This window comes from Triticum urartu, chromosome 1A (assembly GCF_056163025.1).
Source record: "Triticum urartu cultivar PI428250 chromosome 1A, HENAU_Tu73, whole genome shotgun sequence".
NCBI lineage: Eukaryota > Viridiplantae > Streptophyta > Magnoliopsida > Poales > Poaceae > Triticum > Triticum urartu.
The window spans coordinates 588,684,849-588,705,518 of NC_141873.1; the positions used below are offsets into that span (position 1 = coordinate 588,684,849).

General features: G+C 46.8%; 1 protein-coding gene across 1 annotated transcript in view; it reads left to right on the plus strand.

The window, feature by feature from the left end:
* The window catches only part of LOC147993179 (uncharacterized), a 42,365-nt gene extending 29,375 nt beyond the window's left edge, over positions 1-12,990 (plus strand). Inside the window, exons 2-4 of the mRNA XM_087539251.1 lie at positions 12,225-12,340; positions 12,384-12,515; positions 12,580-12,990. Coding sequence (XP_087395377.1) covers positions 12,225-12,340; positions 12,384-12,515; positions 12,580-12,990 — 659 coding nt within the window. The remainder of the gene's footprint in view (positions 1-12,224; positions 12,341-12,383; positions 12,516-12,579) is intronic.
* Positions 12,991-20,670: the final 7,680 nt, after the last annotated feature.

Consider the following 20,670-nt stretch of genomic DNA (forward strand, 5'->3'; position numbering starts at 1 on the left):
CAATGGACCCCTTCGTGAGGGGGCTGATGTTCTATTACGGGCTGGAATTCCACGACTTAGCTCCGGAGTCGATCCTCCATATTTCCTCATTTATCGTCGTGTGTGAAGCGTTCCTTCGTGTTACTCCTCACTTCGGATTATGGCTCAAGACCTTTAAAGTAGGGCCGAAGATGATCGAGGGACGGCACGCAGAGTGCGGAGGCGCTGTTATAAGCAAGAACACCGACGCTCCATGGCCCGAGGGCTCTTTTCAAGAGGAGCTCGGCTTATGGCAACGGGAGTGGTTCTATATCACCGCTCCCAGGGACACCAAGTGGGTGGCGTCGCCTGCCTTTCGCTCGGGCCCCCCACAGCAGCTAGGGTCGTGGGCCAATAAAGGCCCAGACTGGGGGCCATCTAAGGACGTGCCTTTGTTGCAGGGCCAAATTAGGGATCTCTTAGAAGGAGACCTTAGCTTGGTCAAAGTGACGCAAGTCATGCTGATCCGCCGAACCCTGCCCGGCAAACGTCGCTCCCTTCGTCTGTGGGAGTTTAATCCGGAGGGACCACGAGCTCTCCAGCATTTTATGGGCACAACACCCGTGGAGATGTATAAACTGTTTTTCGGATCACAAGCAATGTGTCCTGATTTGACCGAGGACGCAGGTCTAAGCTGCAATCGCCCGGATACTCAAGTAAGTAGCCTTGTGCCCGGACTCGCCATCCGTATAGTTGTTATAAACTTGCCCCCTAAAGAGCTGTCCCTTTAAACAGGAGTGGATAGCGAAAGCAAAGCTGATCAGGTGTCCGGCTCCCCTCCCCGAGACCAGGCCGGATCCCGTGCTAGTCAGGATGTTGAAGATTGTGCCTTTGGGAGAGAGTGAAGGAGGGGACAAGGAAACTACGGCCTCCTTGAAGGAGGCTGTTCGGGAGGAAGGAACCAAAAATTCCTCTCCCCAAGGGAAGAAAAGGACCGCCTCTAAAGACCCGGAGGCCGTGGCCTCAAAACGGGGGAAGAAATCCTCGTCAGAGGGTCCTGCGCCGAGGGATACCACGGCCGAACTATGCCCTCAAGGGTATCAGCCCTCCAGCGAGCCGTAAGTAGAGAAAGATTTTCTTTTGGAAAGATAAGGGAAATCCTTGCTTTATATCTGAGAAGATTAATTGAAATTTTACCTTGTAGCTCTGACCTCAGCCCTTCTCAGCAGAGCTCGTCTTCGGGGGACCTTCTTCCAGAAATGATGGAGAGCGGAACGCCTCCTTCTGCCGCACCACTTGGCGAGGTGAGCGACCCTGAGGTGTCGTCGCGGAGGGTTTCTCCGAATCCGGCAGGGGCGGAAGGTAGTCATGTGGCCCCCCAAGGTTCTCCGTGTCCGTCCTTCGAAAGAGGCCATGGGACAAGTCCGGCACCGTCTAGTGCTCGGCCGGAGGATCTGAAGAATCTGCTGGGGCGAGCTTCTATCTAAGAGGAGCACCGTGCATTGATGAGCATGGTGACTGAAAGGATTTCGTCCGCGGAAAGCGGATTTCACGAGGCCATCAGAAGTTTACTGACAAGTTTCGAGGTACGTGAAATAATGTGCACTTTTGACAGTTGCGCATAAATAAGATGCGCCCTGTGTAGATAGTAGCCCCTGAGACTCTATGCGTTGTCAGAAGTGACGACGCGCAGAGGATCATAATCCCAGGTCTAAAATTCCGGCTTTGAATGCAGGTGGAGAAGTGTCCAGAATGCAGCCAAACTGATGATTTTGCCGAGCTAAAGCGGCAACTTGACGTGGCCAATGCCGACATCGTGCTTGTTAACAAGCGGCTTGACGAGGCGCAAAGTATGTAATCCCTCCCGCGACACCTTGCAAGAGGGGCTTATGCCAGTATCTTACAATATGTGCGTTTGATGGCGCGGCCGCGGTGGAGAGTCTTCGGGCGGAACTTGCCCGAGCCAAGGAACAAGCCAGAAAGAGTGATGCGGCTGCCGAGAAAGCCCTTGAGGAGCTGAGAGCCGAACAAGCTGCTCACTGCCGAAGCAAGAAAGAGATGGCCGAAATGGCCGTGAAGCTTAAAAGCGCTACTGACCGTTGCAAGCTTTTTGAAAAAGAAGACCGGGCGAAGCCATCGGAGTTGGAGAAGGCCGTTGCTGATGCCAAGGACGCTCGCTCTGCGATGAGAGCTGCGAAGGAGGAGCTGCGTCAGGCCGGAGAGATCACGGCTGGGAAGCCCTATATGCTGCGGAGGAAGTTTTGTGATCCTAAGCATGCTCCGTTGGACCGACTATGGAGTACAGCGGACACCTATCTGGATTTGGCGGCAAGTGCTGCCGATGTGACCGAACACTTTCGAGATCAGAAAGATTGCGAAGTGGAGAAACTCTTCTGGTCGCAGTTCCATAATCCAGAGCGTCCACTCTCAGTGGCCGATCGCCTGGCCGAATGGGCCGAGCTGAATAGGTTGTCCGGACTCGCCATGAAGTGCGTCATGAGTCATTTGTGACCGGAGAAGTCGGAGCCGAAGAGTTATTTCAGCTTGGTGCAGCAATTCCTTGGTGCGGTGCCGCGTATCCATGCAATGAAAAGGTCAGCATCCATAGAGGGTGCGCGGATGCTCTTGCCCGTGTCAAGACATACTGGGCGGAAATGGAGATCACCGTTGTTGCATCCCGAGATTCGGACAGAAGCCGAGTACCTGCCGAGCACTATTTTTAGGAAGTTATGCAAGGCGCTCGTGTAATAGAGACGCAGTGCTCGAAGGATGCTATCTTCGAATAGCATATATGATTGTAAAACGATATTTTGATACATTATAAGAACTTTTTATACTTGTGCCCGCAAGTATTTTAACACCTCCTGTGCGGCCGTTTATATAAAATCTGAAAGATGCAGTCGTCGGCTTCAGCCCCCACGCACATAATGCTGGGGTGTTCGCAGAAGGCGCTTTTTCACACTTAATCCAACATCTTTGTCCTACAAAGGAGGTGATATCGCAGCGAACGAGGCAAATCGGACTATAATGCTTTATCACTTTCACTTAGCCATAGGAGCTTGATAGTGAGGCTACTTAGATAGCCTCTGGTGGCGACTGCGCTCGCCCGAATTCGGGGCGCGTACGTGCCTGGCCGGGAAACGGCCCTTCGTTAAAGCGGAGGAATCCTATAGATTCCGGTGAGTCCTCGAGTGGTTGACCAGTCTCACGTTATATCATGACAGTCAGTTTTCGGCTTTCTCTACTGAGGTGCTCGCCTGGCCGAACCAGGGCACAATCGCAGTAGTTCTCCTGGTCCTACCTTAGCCGATAGAGCGGAACATAAGGTAGCCGAACACAGGAGCCGGGCAACCCAACATTTGACCAAAGACATGATTCATAGCTGATGCATATAAGGCCAAAACTCGCAACGCCGAACACTCCCTAAGGTCTTCGGTCTTTATGAGTGCGGGCGGGAAAACACCCTTTGTTAGAAGCCCCTAGTGTCCAGGTACGCGCAAAAATTTCTGACGTGGCCACATGCCAAGACGCCAGTCTCTCCTTGGTTATTAGAGAAAACCAGGGGATGTGTATCAACAAGAGACAGTAAAAAAATGTTTAGGCAGGGTCTTAATCTGAAAAGAATCCTGTGAACGGGTCCCTACTGCACGTCTGCGCCCCTGTCTCCGTTGTGCTGTATCCTGGACGGGCGCAGCACGATGTTCATCTGTAAAAGAGAGGAACTTAATTGAAAAGAGGTCATGCCGAACAGGAGTTTATATAAAATAAACAAAGCATAAAGGAAAATATGTAAAATTGAGCTTTATTGTCTATTATTTTACAGGTGTGTAGCCCCTAGAACAGGGGTGTATGGCTATTAAGCCTTTATCGATGATAGTTTGTATACCGAACTCGTCTATCCGTGTCCGTGGTCATGATGACCTGTTGAGATGTTTTGGTTGGTGAAGCCATCTTATTGTGGGGCTGATAAAGCGGCCGCACAATCCTCCGCTCGGGGGAGGCGCACTCAGTGCTTCCCCTACAAAGAGATGATGCCTCGTGGACCGGGAATCTTAAGCGTAAGAGATGCATAATGCGGTATTGCGTTAAAGCGGGCGAAAGCTTCGCGTCCCAGCAGTGCTTGATAGCGACTCAAGAATGGGACGATGTGGAAAGTCAGCTTTTCGCGGCGGAAGTTATCGGTAGAGCCGAATATAACTTCGAGCCGGAGAAAACCCATGCAATGGGTGTCCGGACCTGGCGTTACCCCTTGAAAGGAGGTTTTGTTGTGGCGAATTCTTCTTGGGTCTATCCCCATGTGGCGGATTGTGTCCTGATATATCAGGTTTAGACCGCTGCCGCCGTCCATCAAGACATTTATAAATTGGAGTCCGCCGATTATTGGATCGAGTACCAAGGCGGTCCAGCCTGTGCTCCTGGTACTTCTAGAGTAATCCAGATGGTCGAAGATGATTGGTTTTGACAACCAGTGGCGAGACTCCTTTGGGATAGGCCGTGTGGCGCATGCCTTTATGGGCACCGCGTGTTTTGTTATGTGAAGTAAGTTTACTGTTTTTACTTCTTATGGAAAATTCTTTTGTTTCCTGGTGCTCTGCTTTTCAGGTTCGTCATCGTCTTCGCTTGGTGTGTCGAGCCCCTTGTGTTCGGCATTGAGTCTGCCGGATTGTTTGAAGACCCAACAATCTCTGTGGGTATGGTTGGCAGGCTTCCCGGGAGTACTGTGTATTTGACATATCCTATCCAGCATTTTGTTTAGGTTGGACGGATCGTCCCTGTTATCCTCGAAGGGCGGCTTTTTCTGATTCTGCCACGAGCTTTTAAATCCGGCATTGACTGCCGTGCTCTTCGGACTGTTTTCCTTAGTCCGGCGACGGTCCTTGTTGCGTCGCGGTTTTCCGTTTCCATCCCTAGTTTCTGATGTACTTGGGTCGCTGGTGCTACGTCTTGCCAACCAGCTGTCCTCTCCTGCGCAAAAGCAGGTCATGAGGCTTGTTAGTGCGGCCATTGTTCTTGGCTTTTCTTGGCCGAGGTGTCTGGCGAGCCATTCGTGGCGGACATTATGCCTAAAGGCTGCTAAGGCTTCGGCGTCCGGACAGTCGACTATCTGATTCTTTTTAGTAAGAAATCTGTTCCAGAATTGCCGAGCTGACTCTTCGGTTTGTTGAGTTATGTGACTGAGATCGTCTGCATCCGGAGGGCGGACATAAGTCCCTTGAAAGTTTGCTGGGAAAGCATCCTCGAGCTCTTCCCAACTTCCAATTGTGTTTTCAGGAAGGCTTTTAAGCCAATGCCGGGCTGGCCCTTTAAGCTTAAGGGGTAAATATTTTATGGCATGGAGATCATCTCCTCTAGCCATATGTATGTGGAGGATATAATCCTCGATCCAGACTCCAGGGTCTGTTGTTCCGTCGTACGCCTCTATGTTTACGGGTTTGAATCCCGCTGGAAATTCATAATCCAGGACCTCATCGGTGAAACATAGAGGGTGTGCGGCTCCCCTGTATTTGGGTGTGCCGTGATGTTCGGATACTGGTGTTGTTGCATTGCTTACGGAAGCTTGCTTTCTTGGCCCATAAATAGATCTAGCTGGGCCATCTTTCTGGTGTGAATCCTTGAGTGGGTCGCGTGATGGCTTGAGTGCGGCGCCGCCTGCTACTTTATGCTGGCCATGGGGTCATCTATCCGACCGGGTGGCTTTCTTACTTTTTGACTGCGGGGGCTCTAGGGCCTCCTCATCAAATTCAGGCAGCAGTTTTCGCTTCGGATAGGTTTTAGTGCGGCGACTGCCACCGTATTTGTCTGCGGTGTTTAGTACTTTGCTCCATCTGATTCTGAGTGCGTCCTTCGTAGTTTTTAGCTTCCGCTTCTGCTTTTTTAGGCTGTGAGCGGTTGCAACGAGCCTTTTATGGAGGTTCTTATGCTCCGTGGGCTTATCCGGCGTAAAGTCGTCCGGAATGCCGTTTTCGCCGGGGACGGGTTGTTCGGTTTCTTTATCTGAGTTGCCCTGTTCGGACGGTTGCTCTAAGGTATGCTCGTCGTCTGCCGGCTCATCCTGCTCTATGGCTCGATCTGTATGGAGGCGGGGCTTCGGAGTCGAAGTTGAGCACGTCGTTTAAATTATCGACGGTGGCTACCAAATGGGTGGTGGGTGGGCTTTGAATTTCTTCATCGTCCGTATCCCATCCTTGCTGACCGTAGTCCGGCCAGGGCTCTCCTGACAAAGAGAAAGACTTTAGTGACTTCAGAATGTCACCGAAGAGCGAGTGCTGAGAGATGTCTGCGGTGGTAAACTCCATAATCGGCGCCCAATCGGATTCGATCGGCAGGGGCGCGGAGGGCTCGGAGTCCGAATAGGAGTCCGGCCACTCGGAGTCATGGATCTTGCAGAGTGCGGGGCTGGTGTTCGGCTCGATCGCCTCTGAGATCGCAGCCCCCGAGGCGGCGTCCATCCGCTCGTCCTCGATCAGCGCAGTAGGCTCCGAATCAATGGTCGGAACCGATGCGTGTGCGGCCTTCAAGGCACTGTTCGGCGGCAGAGCTAGATCATACCCATCGAGACAGTGCAACGCGCTTGGCTGTGGTTCGGATCCGTCAAAGATCAAGTCCCCGCGGATGTCAGCCGTGTAGTTTAAGCTTCCAAACCTGACCTGATGGCCAGGGGCGTAGCTTTCGATCTGCTCAAGGTGGCCAAGCGAATTAGCCCGCAATGCGAAGCCGCCGAAGATGAAGATCTGTCCGGGGAGAAAAGTCTCACCCTGCACTACATCATGGTTGATGATCGAAGGAGCCATCGGGCCTAAGGGTGACGACACAAAGGAACTCTCAATGAAAGCACCAATGTCGGTGTCAAAACCGGCGGATCTCGGGTAGGGGGTCCCGAGCTCTGCGTCCACGCGGATGGTAACATGAGACAAGGGACACAATGTTTTTACCCAGGTTTGGGCCCTCTTGATGGAGGTAAAACCCTATGTCCTGCTTGATTAATGTTGATGATATGGGTACTACAAGAGTAGATCTACCACGAAATCAAGGAGGCTAAACCCTAGAAGCTAGCCTATGGTATGATTGTTGTATGTTGAAGTTGTCCTACGGACTAAAACCCTCCGGTTTATATAGACACCGGAGAGGGTTAGGGTTACACAAAGTCGGTTACAATGGTAGGAGATCTGATTATTCGCATCGCCAAGCTTGCCTTCCACGCCAAGGAAAGTCCCTTCCGGACACGGGACGGAGTCTTCAGTCTTGTATCTTCATAGTCCTGGAGTCCAGCTGAAGGTATAGTTCGGCCATCCGAACACCCCCTAATCCAGGACTCCCTCAATCACCGTCAAGACGCCGTCGTGCTCACGAAACTCTCCCTCGACCTTAGCTGGATCTAGAAGTTCGAGGGACGTCACCGAGCTGAACGTGTGCAGATCGCGGAGGTGTCGTGCGTTCGATACTTGATCGGTTGGATCGCGAAGACGTTCGACTACATCAACCGTGTTACTTAACTATTCCGCTTTTGGTCTACGAGGGTACATGGACACACTCTCCCCGCTCGTTGCTATGCATCTCCTAGATAGATCTTGCGTGATCGTAGGAATTTTTTTGAAATACTGCGTTCCCCAACAGTGGCATCCGAGTCAGGTCTATGCGTAGATGTTATATGCACGAGTAGAACACAAAGAGTTGTGGGCGATAATGGTCATACTGCTTACCAGCATGTCATACTTTGATTCTGCGGTATTGTTGGATGAAGCGCCTCAGAACGACATTACGCATACGCTTACGCGAGACTGGTTCACCGACGTGCTTCACACACAGGTGGCTACTGGGTGTCTGTTTCTCCAACTTTAGTTGAATCGAGTGTGACTACGCCCGGTCCTTGTTGAAGGTTAAAACAACAAACTTGACGAAAAATCGTTATGGTTTTGATGCGTAGGTAAGAACAGTTCTTGCTAAGCCCGTAGTAGCCACGTAAAACTTGCAACAACAAAGTAGATGACGTTTAACTTGTTTTTTCAGGGCATGTTGTGATGTGATATGGTCAAGACGTGATTATATAAATTGTTGTAAGAGATGATCATGTTTTGTAACACAGTTATCGGCAACTGGCAGGAGCCATATGATTGTCGCTTTATTGTATTAAATGCAATCGCCATGTAATTGCTTTACTTTATCACTAAGCGGTAGCGATTGTCGTAGAAGCAATAGTTGGCGAGACGACAAGGATGCTTCGATGGAGATCAAGGTGTCAAGCCGGTGACGATGGTGATCATGACGGTGCTTTGAAGATGGAGATCAAAGGCACAAGATGAGGATGGCCATATCATATCACTTATTTGATTGCATGTGATGTTTATCTTTTTATGCATATTATTTTGCTTAGTACGGTGGTAGCATTATAAGATGACCTCTCACTAAATTTCAATGTAGTTCGTCGTGCCGAGACACCACGTGATGATCGGGTGTGATAAGCTCTATGTTCATATACAACGGGTGCAAGCCAGTTTTGCACACGCAGAATACTCGGGTTAAGCTTGACGAGCCTAGCATATGCAGATATGGCCTCGGAATACTGAGCCGAAAGGTCGAGCGTGAATCATATAGTAGATATGATCAACATAGTGATGTTCACCATTGAAAACTACTCCATCTCACGTGATGATAGGACACGGTTTAGTTGATATGGATCACATGATCACTTAGATGATTGATGATTAGAGAGATGTCTATCTAAGTGGGAGTTCTTAAGTAATATGATTAATTGAACTTTAATTTACCATGAACTTAGTACCTGATATTATTTTGCATGTCTACGTTGTTATAGATAAATGGCCCGTGCTGTTGTTCCGTTGAATTTTAATGCGTTCCTAGAGAAAGCTAAGTTGAAAGATGATGGTAGCAATTACATGGACTGGGTCTGTAACTTGAGGATTATCCTCATTGCTGCACAGAAGAATTACATCCTGGAAGCACCGCTAGGTGCCAAACCCGCTGCAGGAGCAACGCCAGATGTTATGAACGTCTGGCAGAGCAAAGCTGATGACTACTCGATAGTTCAGTGTGCCATGCTTTACAGCTTAGAACCGGGACTTTAACGACGTTTTGAAAATCATGGAGCATATGAGATGTTCCAGGAGTTGAAGTTAATATTTTAAGCAAATGCTCAGATTGAGAGATATGAAGTCTCCAATAAGTTCCACAATTGCAAAATGGAGGAGAATAGTTCTGTCAGTGAGCATATACTCAGAATGTCTGGGTACCACAATCACTTGACTCAGCTGGGAGTTAATCTTCCAGTTGATAGTGTCATTGACAAAGTTCTTCAATCACTGCCACCAAGCTACAAGAGCTTCGTGATGAACTATAATATGCAAGGGATGGATAAGACGATTCCCGAGCTCTTTGCAATGCTAAAGGCTGCGGAGGTAGAAATCAAGAAGGAGCATCAAGTGTTGATGGTCAACAAGACCACTAGTTTCAAGAAAAAGGGTAAAGGGAAGAAGGGGAACTTCAAGAAGAACGGCAAACAAGTTGCTGCTCAAGTGAAGAAACCCAAGTCTGGACCTAAGCCTGAGACTGAGTGCTTCTACTGCAAAGGGACTGGTCACTGGAAGCCGAACTGCCCCAAGTATTTGGCGGAGAAGAAGGATGGCAAAGTGAAAGGTATATTTGATATACATGTTATTGATGTGTACCTTACTAATGCTCGCAGTAGCGTCTGAGTATTTGATACTGGTTCTGTTGCTAATATTTGCAACTCGAAACAGGGCCTACGGATTAAGCGAAGATTGGCTAAGGACGAGGTGATGATGCGCGTGGGAAATGGTTCCAAAGTCGATGTGATCGCCGTCGGCACGCTACCTCTACATCTACCTTCGGGATTAGTTTTAGACCTGAATGTTATTTGGTGCCAGCGTTGAGCATGAACATTATATCTGGATCTTGTTTGATGCGAGACGGTAATTCATTTAAATCAGAGAATAATGGTTGTTCTATTTATATGAGTAATATCTTTTATGGTCATGCACCCTTGATGAGTGATCTATTTTTGCTAAATCTTGATAGTAGTGATACACATGTTCATAGTATTGAAGCCAAAAGATATAAGTTTAATAATGATAGTGCAACTTATTTGTGGCATTGTCGTTTAGGTCATATTGGTGTAAAGCATGAAGAAACTTCATGCTGATGGGCTTTTGAAATCACTTGATTATGATCACTTGATGCTTGCGAACCATGCCTCATGGGCAAGATGACTAAGACTCCGTTCTCCGGAACAATGGAGCGAGCAACCGACTTATTGGAAATAATACATACTGATGTATGCGGTCCAATGAGTGTTGATGTTCGCGGCGGGTATCGTTATTTTCTGACCTTCACAGATGATTGGAGCAGATATGGGTATATCTACTTGATGAAACGTAAGTCTGAAACATTTGAAAAGTTTAAAGAATTTCAGAGTGAAGTGGAAAATTATCACAACAAGAAAATAAAGTTTCTACGATCTGATCGTGGAGGAGAATATTTGAGTTACGAGTTTGGTCTTCATTTGAGACAATGCGGAATAGTTTCGTAACTCACGCCACCCAGAACACCACAACGTGATGGTGTGTCCGAACGTCGTAATTGTACTTTATTAGATATGGTGCGATTTATGATATCTCTTACTGATTTACCGCTATCATTTTGGGGTTATGCTTTAGAGATGGCTGCATTCACGTTAAATAGGGCATCATCTAAATCCGTTGAGACGACACAATATGAACTGTGGTTTGGCAAGAAACCTAAGTTGTCGTTTCTTAAAGTTTGGGGCTACGATGCTTATGTGAAAAAGGTTCAACCTGATAAGCTCGAATCCAAATCGGAGAAATGTGTCTTCATAGGATACTCAAAGGAGACTGTTGGGTACACCTTCTATCACAGATCCGAAGGCAAGATATTCATTGCTAAAAATGGATCCTTTCTAGAAGGAATTTCTCTCGAAAGAAGTGAGTGGGAGGAAAGTAGAACTTGATGAGGTAACTGTACCTACTCCCTTATTGGAAAGTAGTTCATCACAGAAATCAGTTCCAGTGATTCCTACACCAGTAAGTGAGGAAGCTAATGATGATGGTCATAAAACTTCTGATCAAGTTACTACCGAACCTCGTAGGTCAACCAGAGTAAGATCCGCACCAGAGTGGTATGGTAATCCTGTTCTGGAGGTCATGTTACTTGACCATGACGAACCTACAAACTATGATGAAGCGATGCTGAGCCCAAATTTCGCAAAATGGCTTGAGGCCATGAAATTTGAGATGGGATCCATGTATAAGAACAAAGTGTGGACTTTGGTTGACTTGCCCGATGACCGGCAAGCCATAGAGAATAAATGGATCTTCAAGAAGAATACTAACGCTGACGGTAATGTTACTGTCTACAAAGCTCGACTTGTTGCGAAAGGTTTTCGACAAGTTCAAGGAGTTGACTACGATGAGACCATCTCACCCGTAGCGATGCTTAAGTCCGTCTGAATCATGTTAGCAATTGCCGCATTTTATGATTATGAAATTTGGCAAATGGATGTCAAAACTGCATTCCTTAATGGATATCTTAAAGAAGAGTTGTATATGATGCAACCAGAAGGTTTTGTCGATCCAAAAGGTGCTAACAAAGTGTGCAAGCTCCAACGATCCATTTATGGACTGGTGCAAGCCTCTTGGAGTTGGAATATACGCTTTGATAGTGTGATCAAAGCATAAGGTTTTATACAGACTTTTGGAGAAGCCTGTATTTACAAGAAAGTGAGTAGGAGCTCTATAGCATTTCTGATATTACATGTAATTGTTGATCGGAAATGATACTGAATTTCTGAATAGCATAAAAGGATACTTGAATAAGAATTTTTCAATGAGAGACCTCGGTGAAGCTGCTTATATGGGCATCAAGATCTATAGAGATAGATCAAGACGCTTAATTGGACTTTCACAAAGCACATACCTTGATAAAGTTTTGAAGAAATTCAGAATGGATCAAGCAAAGAAAGGGTTCTTGCCTGTGTTACAAGGTGTGAAGTTGAGTTGGACTCAATGCCCGACCACTTCAGAAGATAGAGAGAAAATGAAAGTCATTCCCTATGCTTCAGCCATAGGTTCTATCATGTATGCAATGCTGTGTACCAGACCTGATGTGTGCCTTGCTATTAGTTTAGCAGGGAGGTACCAAAGTAATCCAGGAGTGGATCACTGGACAGCGTTCAAGAACATCCTGAAATACCTAAAATTTGCCACTCTATCCAGGTTCTGGTCCGGAGACTCTCCGGATAATCCAAGCACCTAAGCTGCAAGTATTAGGTGTGTTGTCGAGGCAAATATTCAAACTCTACATTGGAGCCACAGATTTTCAGATAACATCAGCCTTCTATGCAAGTATTTTTTTTCTCATTTTGGTTTGTCCAGAAAATGATTCCCATCAGCGTGACAACCACAATGCCCACCGTGAAGGTTTTAGCTATTGAATATGATGGCCCTAATCTTGATGCACTAATTGGCCTGCTCATTGTGAGTTGTAGTATTTGCCTGTCTGAACTAGTATCGCTTGTGCTCTAATACATTAACCAACTATCTTTACATTGTTGATTCTCTCCATCTACAGTTTAACGCACGGTCGCGGATGAAGATTGAAAGTGTGCAAAAATATGGCCCACTGGATCCAATTGAATGCCTCGAGAGCCATCTCAAAAGAGTGGTGTTGGAGGGCTACTCTGGGGACACGCCGAGTGTTGAATTTGCTAAAATTTTCGTTTTGAATGCGAAGGTGCTAGAAGAAATGAAATTTGGATCCATTCACAGCCGCGACCGTGAATGGAAGTCTAATCAACACATGTGGTTACAAGTGGACAGCAGAGTTTCTCGAGACGCTCGATTCGAATTCACAAGTCGTTATTGTAGGCATAATGGCATAGATAACAGTCATACACATGACTTGTCAATGGCCAATCCCTTCAAGTGCTTTGATGCTGCATGCAGAGTCGGCGCGGAATGCCTCTTTTGTAATTCAAAGTAATCCTCCCCTTATGAATCTCTGTTCCGTTGTGCTTGAATGTTACCCTACTTTAGTGATCTAAACGCTCTTATATTTCTTTACGGAGGGAGCATTTAGTATCTTTTCTGTTGACGTGATGTTTTAAGTTGTGAGCTGTTTACACCATCAGCTTGCTTCTGTACTGGCTTTAGACGGCAGGGCCTCTAATATTTCAAAAGCTATATTTTCTGTTTCGTTGTGCTGGAATGTTGGTATTTGACTCCTTTTCCATATATCTTGCAGCGGTTGTTTCTTTCCTGTGTGATGTAACGTTGTAATCTGTTTACACTAGCAGCTACTATGCTTCTGAATCCTGAAACAATCTCTCTGCCTGCTCGATGTTCATACAAACACCGGAGAAAGTGGTGTGCCTCATTTTGTAACAGGAGAAAGCGTCGAGGTGGCCAAAAACCAGAGGAAAGGAAATTGAACTCTTGTCAATTGATGGTAAAGAAGTATTAATTAAATCGATGGCGCCGGAACTCCCGTGTTCTCAATGGCTTGTTTCAGATTACCAGGTAGTCTTTGTGAGAATTTCACATCTATCATACGGGCAGCAAGCATAACAAACGAAAGCCAAGTTGGGTCTCTTGGGATGATATGACGTCTCCACAAATTTGCGAGGATTAGGGTTCCGGAACCTGAAGGTTTTCAAATTGGCACTATTGTCTCGATAGGCGTGGCGTATACTTCATGAACCCACATCACTCGGTGCAAGGATTTTGAGGGCTAAATACTTTCTGTGTTGTTCATTTATGGATGCCGAACTTGTTCCACATCCTTCACAAGTTTGGAGGGCAATGCTAGATGGTCGGGACATTTTGCACCAAGGAATAAGAAGAAGAATCGAAGATGGGGAGACTACGCACATTTGGCCTGATAACTAGATCCCTAGGGATCGGATGATGAGGCCACTTGCCCCTCAATGTGCAAACCCTCTGGTGCTCGTGGCTCAGTTGATTTATGCTTCAACGGCTTCAAGAGAGAGGACCTTGTGTGCGACACTTTTGTTCCCTATGACGCATTGGCGATTTTGGGAATTCCCATTTACACACAACACATACCTGATTTTTGGGCTTAGTTGGCGGATCATAAGGGTCGGTTTTCAGTACGGTCAACATATAACATGATCCTTAGAACAAAAATACAACGTGAAGAATGGTTGGAAGCACAACAGGGCATCTCCAATGGGCATCAGGACTTGGATGGCTAGTCATCAATTTGGAAGATGAGGGTTCCTTCTAAACTCCTAGCCTTTGCAAGGAGATTGACTCATCAATCACTTCCTATGGGTGATTTGCTTCATCACGGCAACATGGCACTTTCACCTATATGGAGGTATTCGATTTATCGGATTTCGAGCTAGCTGCCCTTTTCTTGCTCCTTGCCATTAGCGCAGCCCTTTTCTTTTTCTTAGCTAGCGTAGTTTTTCACCTTCAAAAGAAGGCACTGGCACTTTTGTGGTGACCCCGGAGGGGTCCCGGGTTGCTTTGGCGCGCTTTGTGGGGCAGTGGACAACTGGAGACATAGCCTACTTGATTGTAGTATGGGCTGGAGCATTTGGGCCCTTTCTGAGAAGCAAATGGGCAAGCATATGTGTCAAAATTCTGAACCCAGTGACAAGGAGTGGATCTTTGCCATGAATGATTCATTTTCACAGGAGGAATTTACAAAAATGATCGTGACTCCTTGTGCGATATGATCTCCCAAGGGAATGCCATCCACAAGGATATATTCCAGAGTCCATTATCTACCCATGGATTTGTTTTATCTTTCCTGTCAGATATTCAGATTTTGCAGAAGGATACAGTAACCAGACAGCCAGCTCAAGTACCCAGGCCAAGCCGGACCCCTCCGTCGACAAATTATGTGAAAATCAATGTTGATACAGTAGTGTCACGGCATGACGATTTTGGTGTTGTGGGAGCAATCTGCAGCGACCAGAGGGTGCTTTCATGGGCGCATCTACTCTTTACTTCTTGCATTTGGTTGACCCTCCTACACTCGAGACTCTAGCAATTAGGGAAGCTTTGGCCCTTGTTAAGGAAATTTATGCTCATCGGATTTTTGTCTCATCGGACCACAAATTAATTGTGGAAGAAATCAAGAGCGGGAGCGCGGCTACTTATGGAGCAGTGATTACCGAATTTAAGGATCGTTCTTACATTTTGTTTCTAGCATATTTAGTCATGAATTTAGAACTTCAAATGTTCAGGCTCACAATCTAGCAAAGCCGGGTCTTACATTAGGGGTTAGTCTCCATGTTTGGTTAGGCCAGCCCTGAGATCTTCTCTTCGTCTTGTAAACGTTATGACGACTTAATAAAGCTTGCGAGTTTGTTTCAAAAAATGTGAGAAGTACTCTCTGTGCACCCATGTAGTTTTTTGTATTTAATTTTGCTATACATTATGAAGTAATTTTGCAACACAAGCACTATATGGATCTATGATATTACACATTTTCAGCACCAAACTCAATATGTAGTTTGATAAACAAAAAACAAATTTAACATCAGAATGGGCAAAATTCCTAAACCGGTTTGAACATGCTAATATGCATAATTTTTCCTTTTTCTATTGCATGATTTAATTTTCTATGTAGTTACACACAACATAGACAAATGTATGCTCTACAAACATCTCTAAAGATATTTTTATGTTATACGTTGCATAACTTCTTGGTACCATATTTATTGATCCTTCATAAAATGGTGCGAGCATATATAAGCTTCATAATTTATCCACAAAGAGGCATGCAACTTGTCACACTATACCATTTTAATTTGTCATAACACAAGTATGTTTTAAGAGAAAATAAAATTGTGTAACAGACAAAACCATAATTGATACTCCTTTCGTCCCAAAATAAGTGACGTTGATTTAGTATGAACTTTAGTACTAAATCAACGACACTTATTTTGGAACGGATGGAGTATTTGACAACTTAGTTATGTTGTTAACTATTTCAAATCAATTAATATCCAATTTTAGTATGTATTATATATTAAGTGTGTTAGACCAAATAAATTCTGATGAAATAAAACAAAAATAATAAGAGGGACCATGTATAAGTTCTGAATCAAAATGTGAGTGTCATTACTCATTAGTCTTCATGCAGAAATACATTAAGGTCTGAAAATATTAAGTGAAATATATCAATTACCTGATGCTTTTTTCCCTACGTCATGAAAAACTCATGGGCCCTCAGATTGAGTAACACGATATGCAGGTCGTACAATTTAATATTGCAGTATAGATCACTAACATTCATAGAACAACTCCAAACATCAAGTTAAGAAGAGATGCAGTGGTTTGTATTGCCGTAACGAAATAGCTACAAATAGAAAGTTGAAACAACAAGAGGGATTATGTAAGATATTTTTATTACTAGCAAGATTTGCAACAGAACGAATTGCACTATCAAAAACTATAATCTTGTCAGGAAGATAACTGAAGTCGGAAGTTTAATTTTCTTCTGCGATCTCGAATGTAAAAATCAGTGGAGCGTGTACCCCTATTTGTCTCATAGATCGTCAAAACCTCCATGTCGTTGTAGGGGGGGAGTTTTTGACCGCCTATTGGAGGGTGTGACTCCGACGATAGCCTCCCCACTCTTAGCACCCTGCCTAACCACTCAACAAGCTCGAAGGTTGTGGGTTGGGTTCGTGTTCAGCGAGACCGAGTGTATGAGGGCATGGTTTGTCCAGTAGCTCGTCAAGGATTGTTCTGGGTCCGGCGACGGATCTATTCTTCTTCTCGGCGGGCTCATGTTTGGGCGGCCGCCGTCGGTATACGCGTTTTGCCCCAGCTTTTCTGGGTTGCTCGGCATGGGTTGACTCCACGAGCATTTGTTGTGCCTTACAGGCGCTTTCCATGGCACAATATTTGCGTACCAGATCCGATAACTCGGTGAAGCTTTGCACGTGGCGACGGGCGAGGGAATTCAAAATTCCTTCGTCTCGGCAGTTAAACCAAAAGGTTGCTATGATTTCTTGGTCGCAGCAATCCATCATCCTGTCTTTGACCAGGAGGATTCTAGCCCAGAAGTGATGGACCGTTTCTCTGTGTTGCTGCTTTATGTACATTAAATCCCATACGCCAAGATTTCCCGACGTGGAGGGTGAGTGGAAAAAAACTTTGCGTTCCAACGAGTTGCGTATCCGGAACTTTGGCGGCGGTGTCCAGCACCATCGCAGTATTTGGTACGCCAAGTTCGAAATCTGGACTATCAATTGCATGTTGTCATGTAGATTCGAGGTCATGTCTCAAGTCGAGGCTTGGTTCCAGGCTCTCTTCGGGGCGAACATCGGACTCCAGGTTAGACGCTTGGGCAGGATGATCGCAAACCAGGACACAACTTGTTTTTAATTTTGGTTATTGCAAGCCCTTGGTCAAGTCTTCGATGGTGGCGACGAGGTGTGTGACAGGTGGGATGTAAATTTCCCTATCATCAGGTTTAAGCCCGATCTGATTATAGACCGAGGATTGGCCGTCGGAGATTCCCAAGGCTCGAATCCGGTCCAGTAGATTATTTAGCAATGAAAGGTCTGTTGGGTCCATCTGCTCCGAATATCCGGGGCTGACCCGCAAGTATAGCCTCTTTAGGGACGTTTGAGGTTGCGCCCAGGCGGTATTCGGCCAAAACTAGTTTGATCGATTTGACGGGGTCGGGCTTTAAGGCCGGGCTCCGTGTGACGTCAGTCCCCGCCTGGTTTACCGCACCCAAGGTTAAAGCATCGGGATCAGTAAGCTTTTCAAGGGGAGCTGAAGTTTTGTGAGAGTAAGATCTCCCTGGGAGTTGGCGGTGTACTCTAGGCCTCCGAACCTGATCTCCTGGCCGGGGGCGAAGTTTCCAACCTAGCCGATCGGATCGGCGCATAGTATTACACTGCCAAACGCAAAAATCTGGTTGGGGACGAAAGTGTCCCTGGCGTGGATGGCATCGTTAAAGACTAGGCGGGCCATTGATCCTTTCGGCGATCCGACAATGGAACTCTCAATGAAAGTACCAATATCGGTGTCAAAACCGGCGGATCTCGGGTAAGGAGTCCCGAGCTATGGATCTTGGATCAATGGGGAACAAGGGACAAAGGACACGATGTTTACCCAGGTTCGGGCCCTCTCGAAGAGGTAAAACCCTATGTCCTTCTTGTTGGGGAACGTTGCAGAAAACAAAAATTTTCCTACGGTTTCACCAAGATCCATCTATGAGTACATCTAGCAACGAGTGATCAGATGCATCTACATACCTTTGTAGATCGCGAGCGGAAGCGTTCACTAGAACGTGGATGATGGAGTCGTACTCGTCGTGATCCAAATCACCGGAGATCCTAGCGCCGAACGGATGGCACCTCCGCGTTCAACACACATACGGTCAGCGTGATGTCTCCTCCTTCTTGATCCAGCAAGGGGGAAGGAGAGGTTGATGAAGATCCAGCAGCACGACGGCGTGGTGGTGGATGCAGCAGGGATCCGGCAGGGCTTCGCCAAGCGTCTGCGGGAGGAGGAGGTGTAGCAAGGGGAAAGGGAGGCGCCAAGATGCAGGGGTGCGGCTGCCCCCTCCCTCCCCCCCTTTATATAGGCCCCTGGGGGGGGCGCCGGCCCTTGGAGATTAGATCTCCCAAGGGGGGCGACGGCCAGGGGGTGGAGTACACCGCAAGGCAAGTGGGGCGCCCCCCCACCCTAGGGTTTCCAACCCTAGGCGCAGGGGGTGGGCCAAGGGGGGCGCACCAGCCCACTATGGGCTGGTTCCCCCTCCCACTTCAGCCCATGGGACCCTACGGGATGGGTGGCCCCACCAGGTGGACCCCCGGGACCCATCCGGTGGTCCCGGTACAATACCGGTGACCCCCGAATCTTTCCCAATGGCCGAAACTGCACTTCCTATATATAATTCTTTACCTCCGGACCATTCCGGAACTCCTCGTGACGTCCGGGATCTCATCCGGGACTCCAAACAACTTTCGGATTACTGCATATACATATCTTTACAACCCTAGCGTCACCGAACCTTAAGTGTGTAGACCCTACGGGTTCGGGAGACATGCAGACATGACCGAGACGCCTCTCCGGCCAATAACCAACAGCGGGATCTGGATACCCATGTTGGCTCCCACATACTCCTCGATGATCTCATCGGATGAACCACGATGTCGAGTATTCAATTAATCCCGTATACAATTCCCTTTGTCAATCGGTATTTTACTTGCCCGAGATTGGATCGTCGGTATCCCAATACCTCGTTCAATCTCGTTACCGGCAAGTCACTTTACTCGTACCATAATGCATGATCCCATGATCAAACACTTTGATCACATTGAGCTCATTGTGATGATGCACTACCGAGTGGGCCCGGTGATACCACTCCGTCATACGGAGTGACAAATCCCAGTCTCGATCCGTGTCAACCCAATAGACACTTTCGGAGATACCCGTAGTATACCTTTATAGTCACCCAGTTACGTTGTGACGTTTGGCACACCCAAAGCACTCCTACGGTATCCGGGAGTTACACGATCTCATGGTGTAACGCCCTCTATGTGACTATATCTCCCACGTGTCGAGGCACGACTTAGAGGCATAATCGCATTGAAGGCATATGTCGCAAGTGAGGTAATGTTCACACTATCCATGTAATATAATAAGGAAAGAGATACATAGTTGGCTTACAATCGCCACTTCACACAATTACATGAATAAAGCATTACACCGACCAAATACACACAAGGTCCGACTACGGAACCAAAATAAAAGAAGAACCCCAAATGCGACAAAGGTCCCCGATCGACCCCAACTGGGCTCCACTACTGATCAAATAGAATGAAACAACACAAAGGACAAGATCTTCATTGAGCTCCTCCTGAGCTTGGTTGCGTCATATCATACATCTGTCGGAAAGAAATCCTAAGAGCTACTTGAATTCCCACCTATGAAACTCCCGAACCTTTCCGGTTATGCAATCAGGTGTTGGGGATACAGGGGAAGCATAATATCTCACCCAAAACTAGCAAATCCTACATCCAGCTGTATCCATCCTTCAACACATAACCAAGAAGCCTTCGGAAATCATCTACCTCAACCTTCGAAAAGCATCCGTTATACAAGTTATGGCGATACTCCCGAACTCCCGCCCCAGTACTGGGTGGCGTCGAGGTTATCTCACCAACGAACTGCATAAAAGCGATTTTCGATGTCGGCGTACTAAACTCAGGTATTCCAGAACTGCAACGATAAAATTATGACGACAACACCTTAGAGCTCAACTCCCCGGGACACTTCCACAAAACCCCTGACAGGAGGCACCAAGACAATGTTCTCGTCACATAACCATCGGAACGATTCCAAGATACCCGCGTGATCCTAAAATTTTTTTTAGTGAAATTTGGGAAGAGAAGAGTCAAAACTCTACATCAGGATGCCTTACCAGAGCGATGAGGAGACTGGGAAGTAAAAAGAATTCCTAAACTCTCCGATATATAATTCCTAAATGACTCAAAACATTTTTCTCGACACAACTCGGCCGCTAATTACGATCAAGCAGTGGGGCTCCTAAGGTCGGGGAAGGCTCTGATACCAACTTGTAACGCCCTCGATGCGACTATATCTCCCACGTGTCGAGGCACGACTTACAGGCATAATCGCATTGAAGGCATATGTCGCAAGT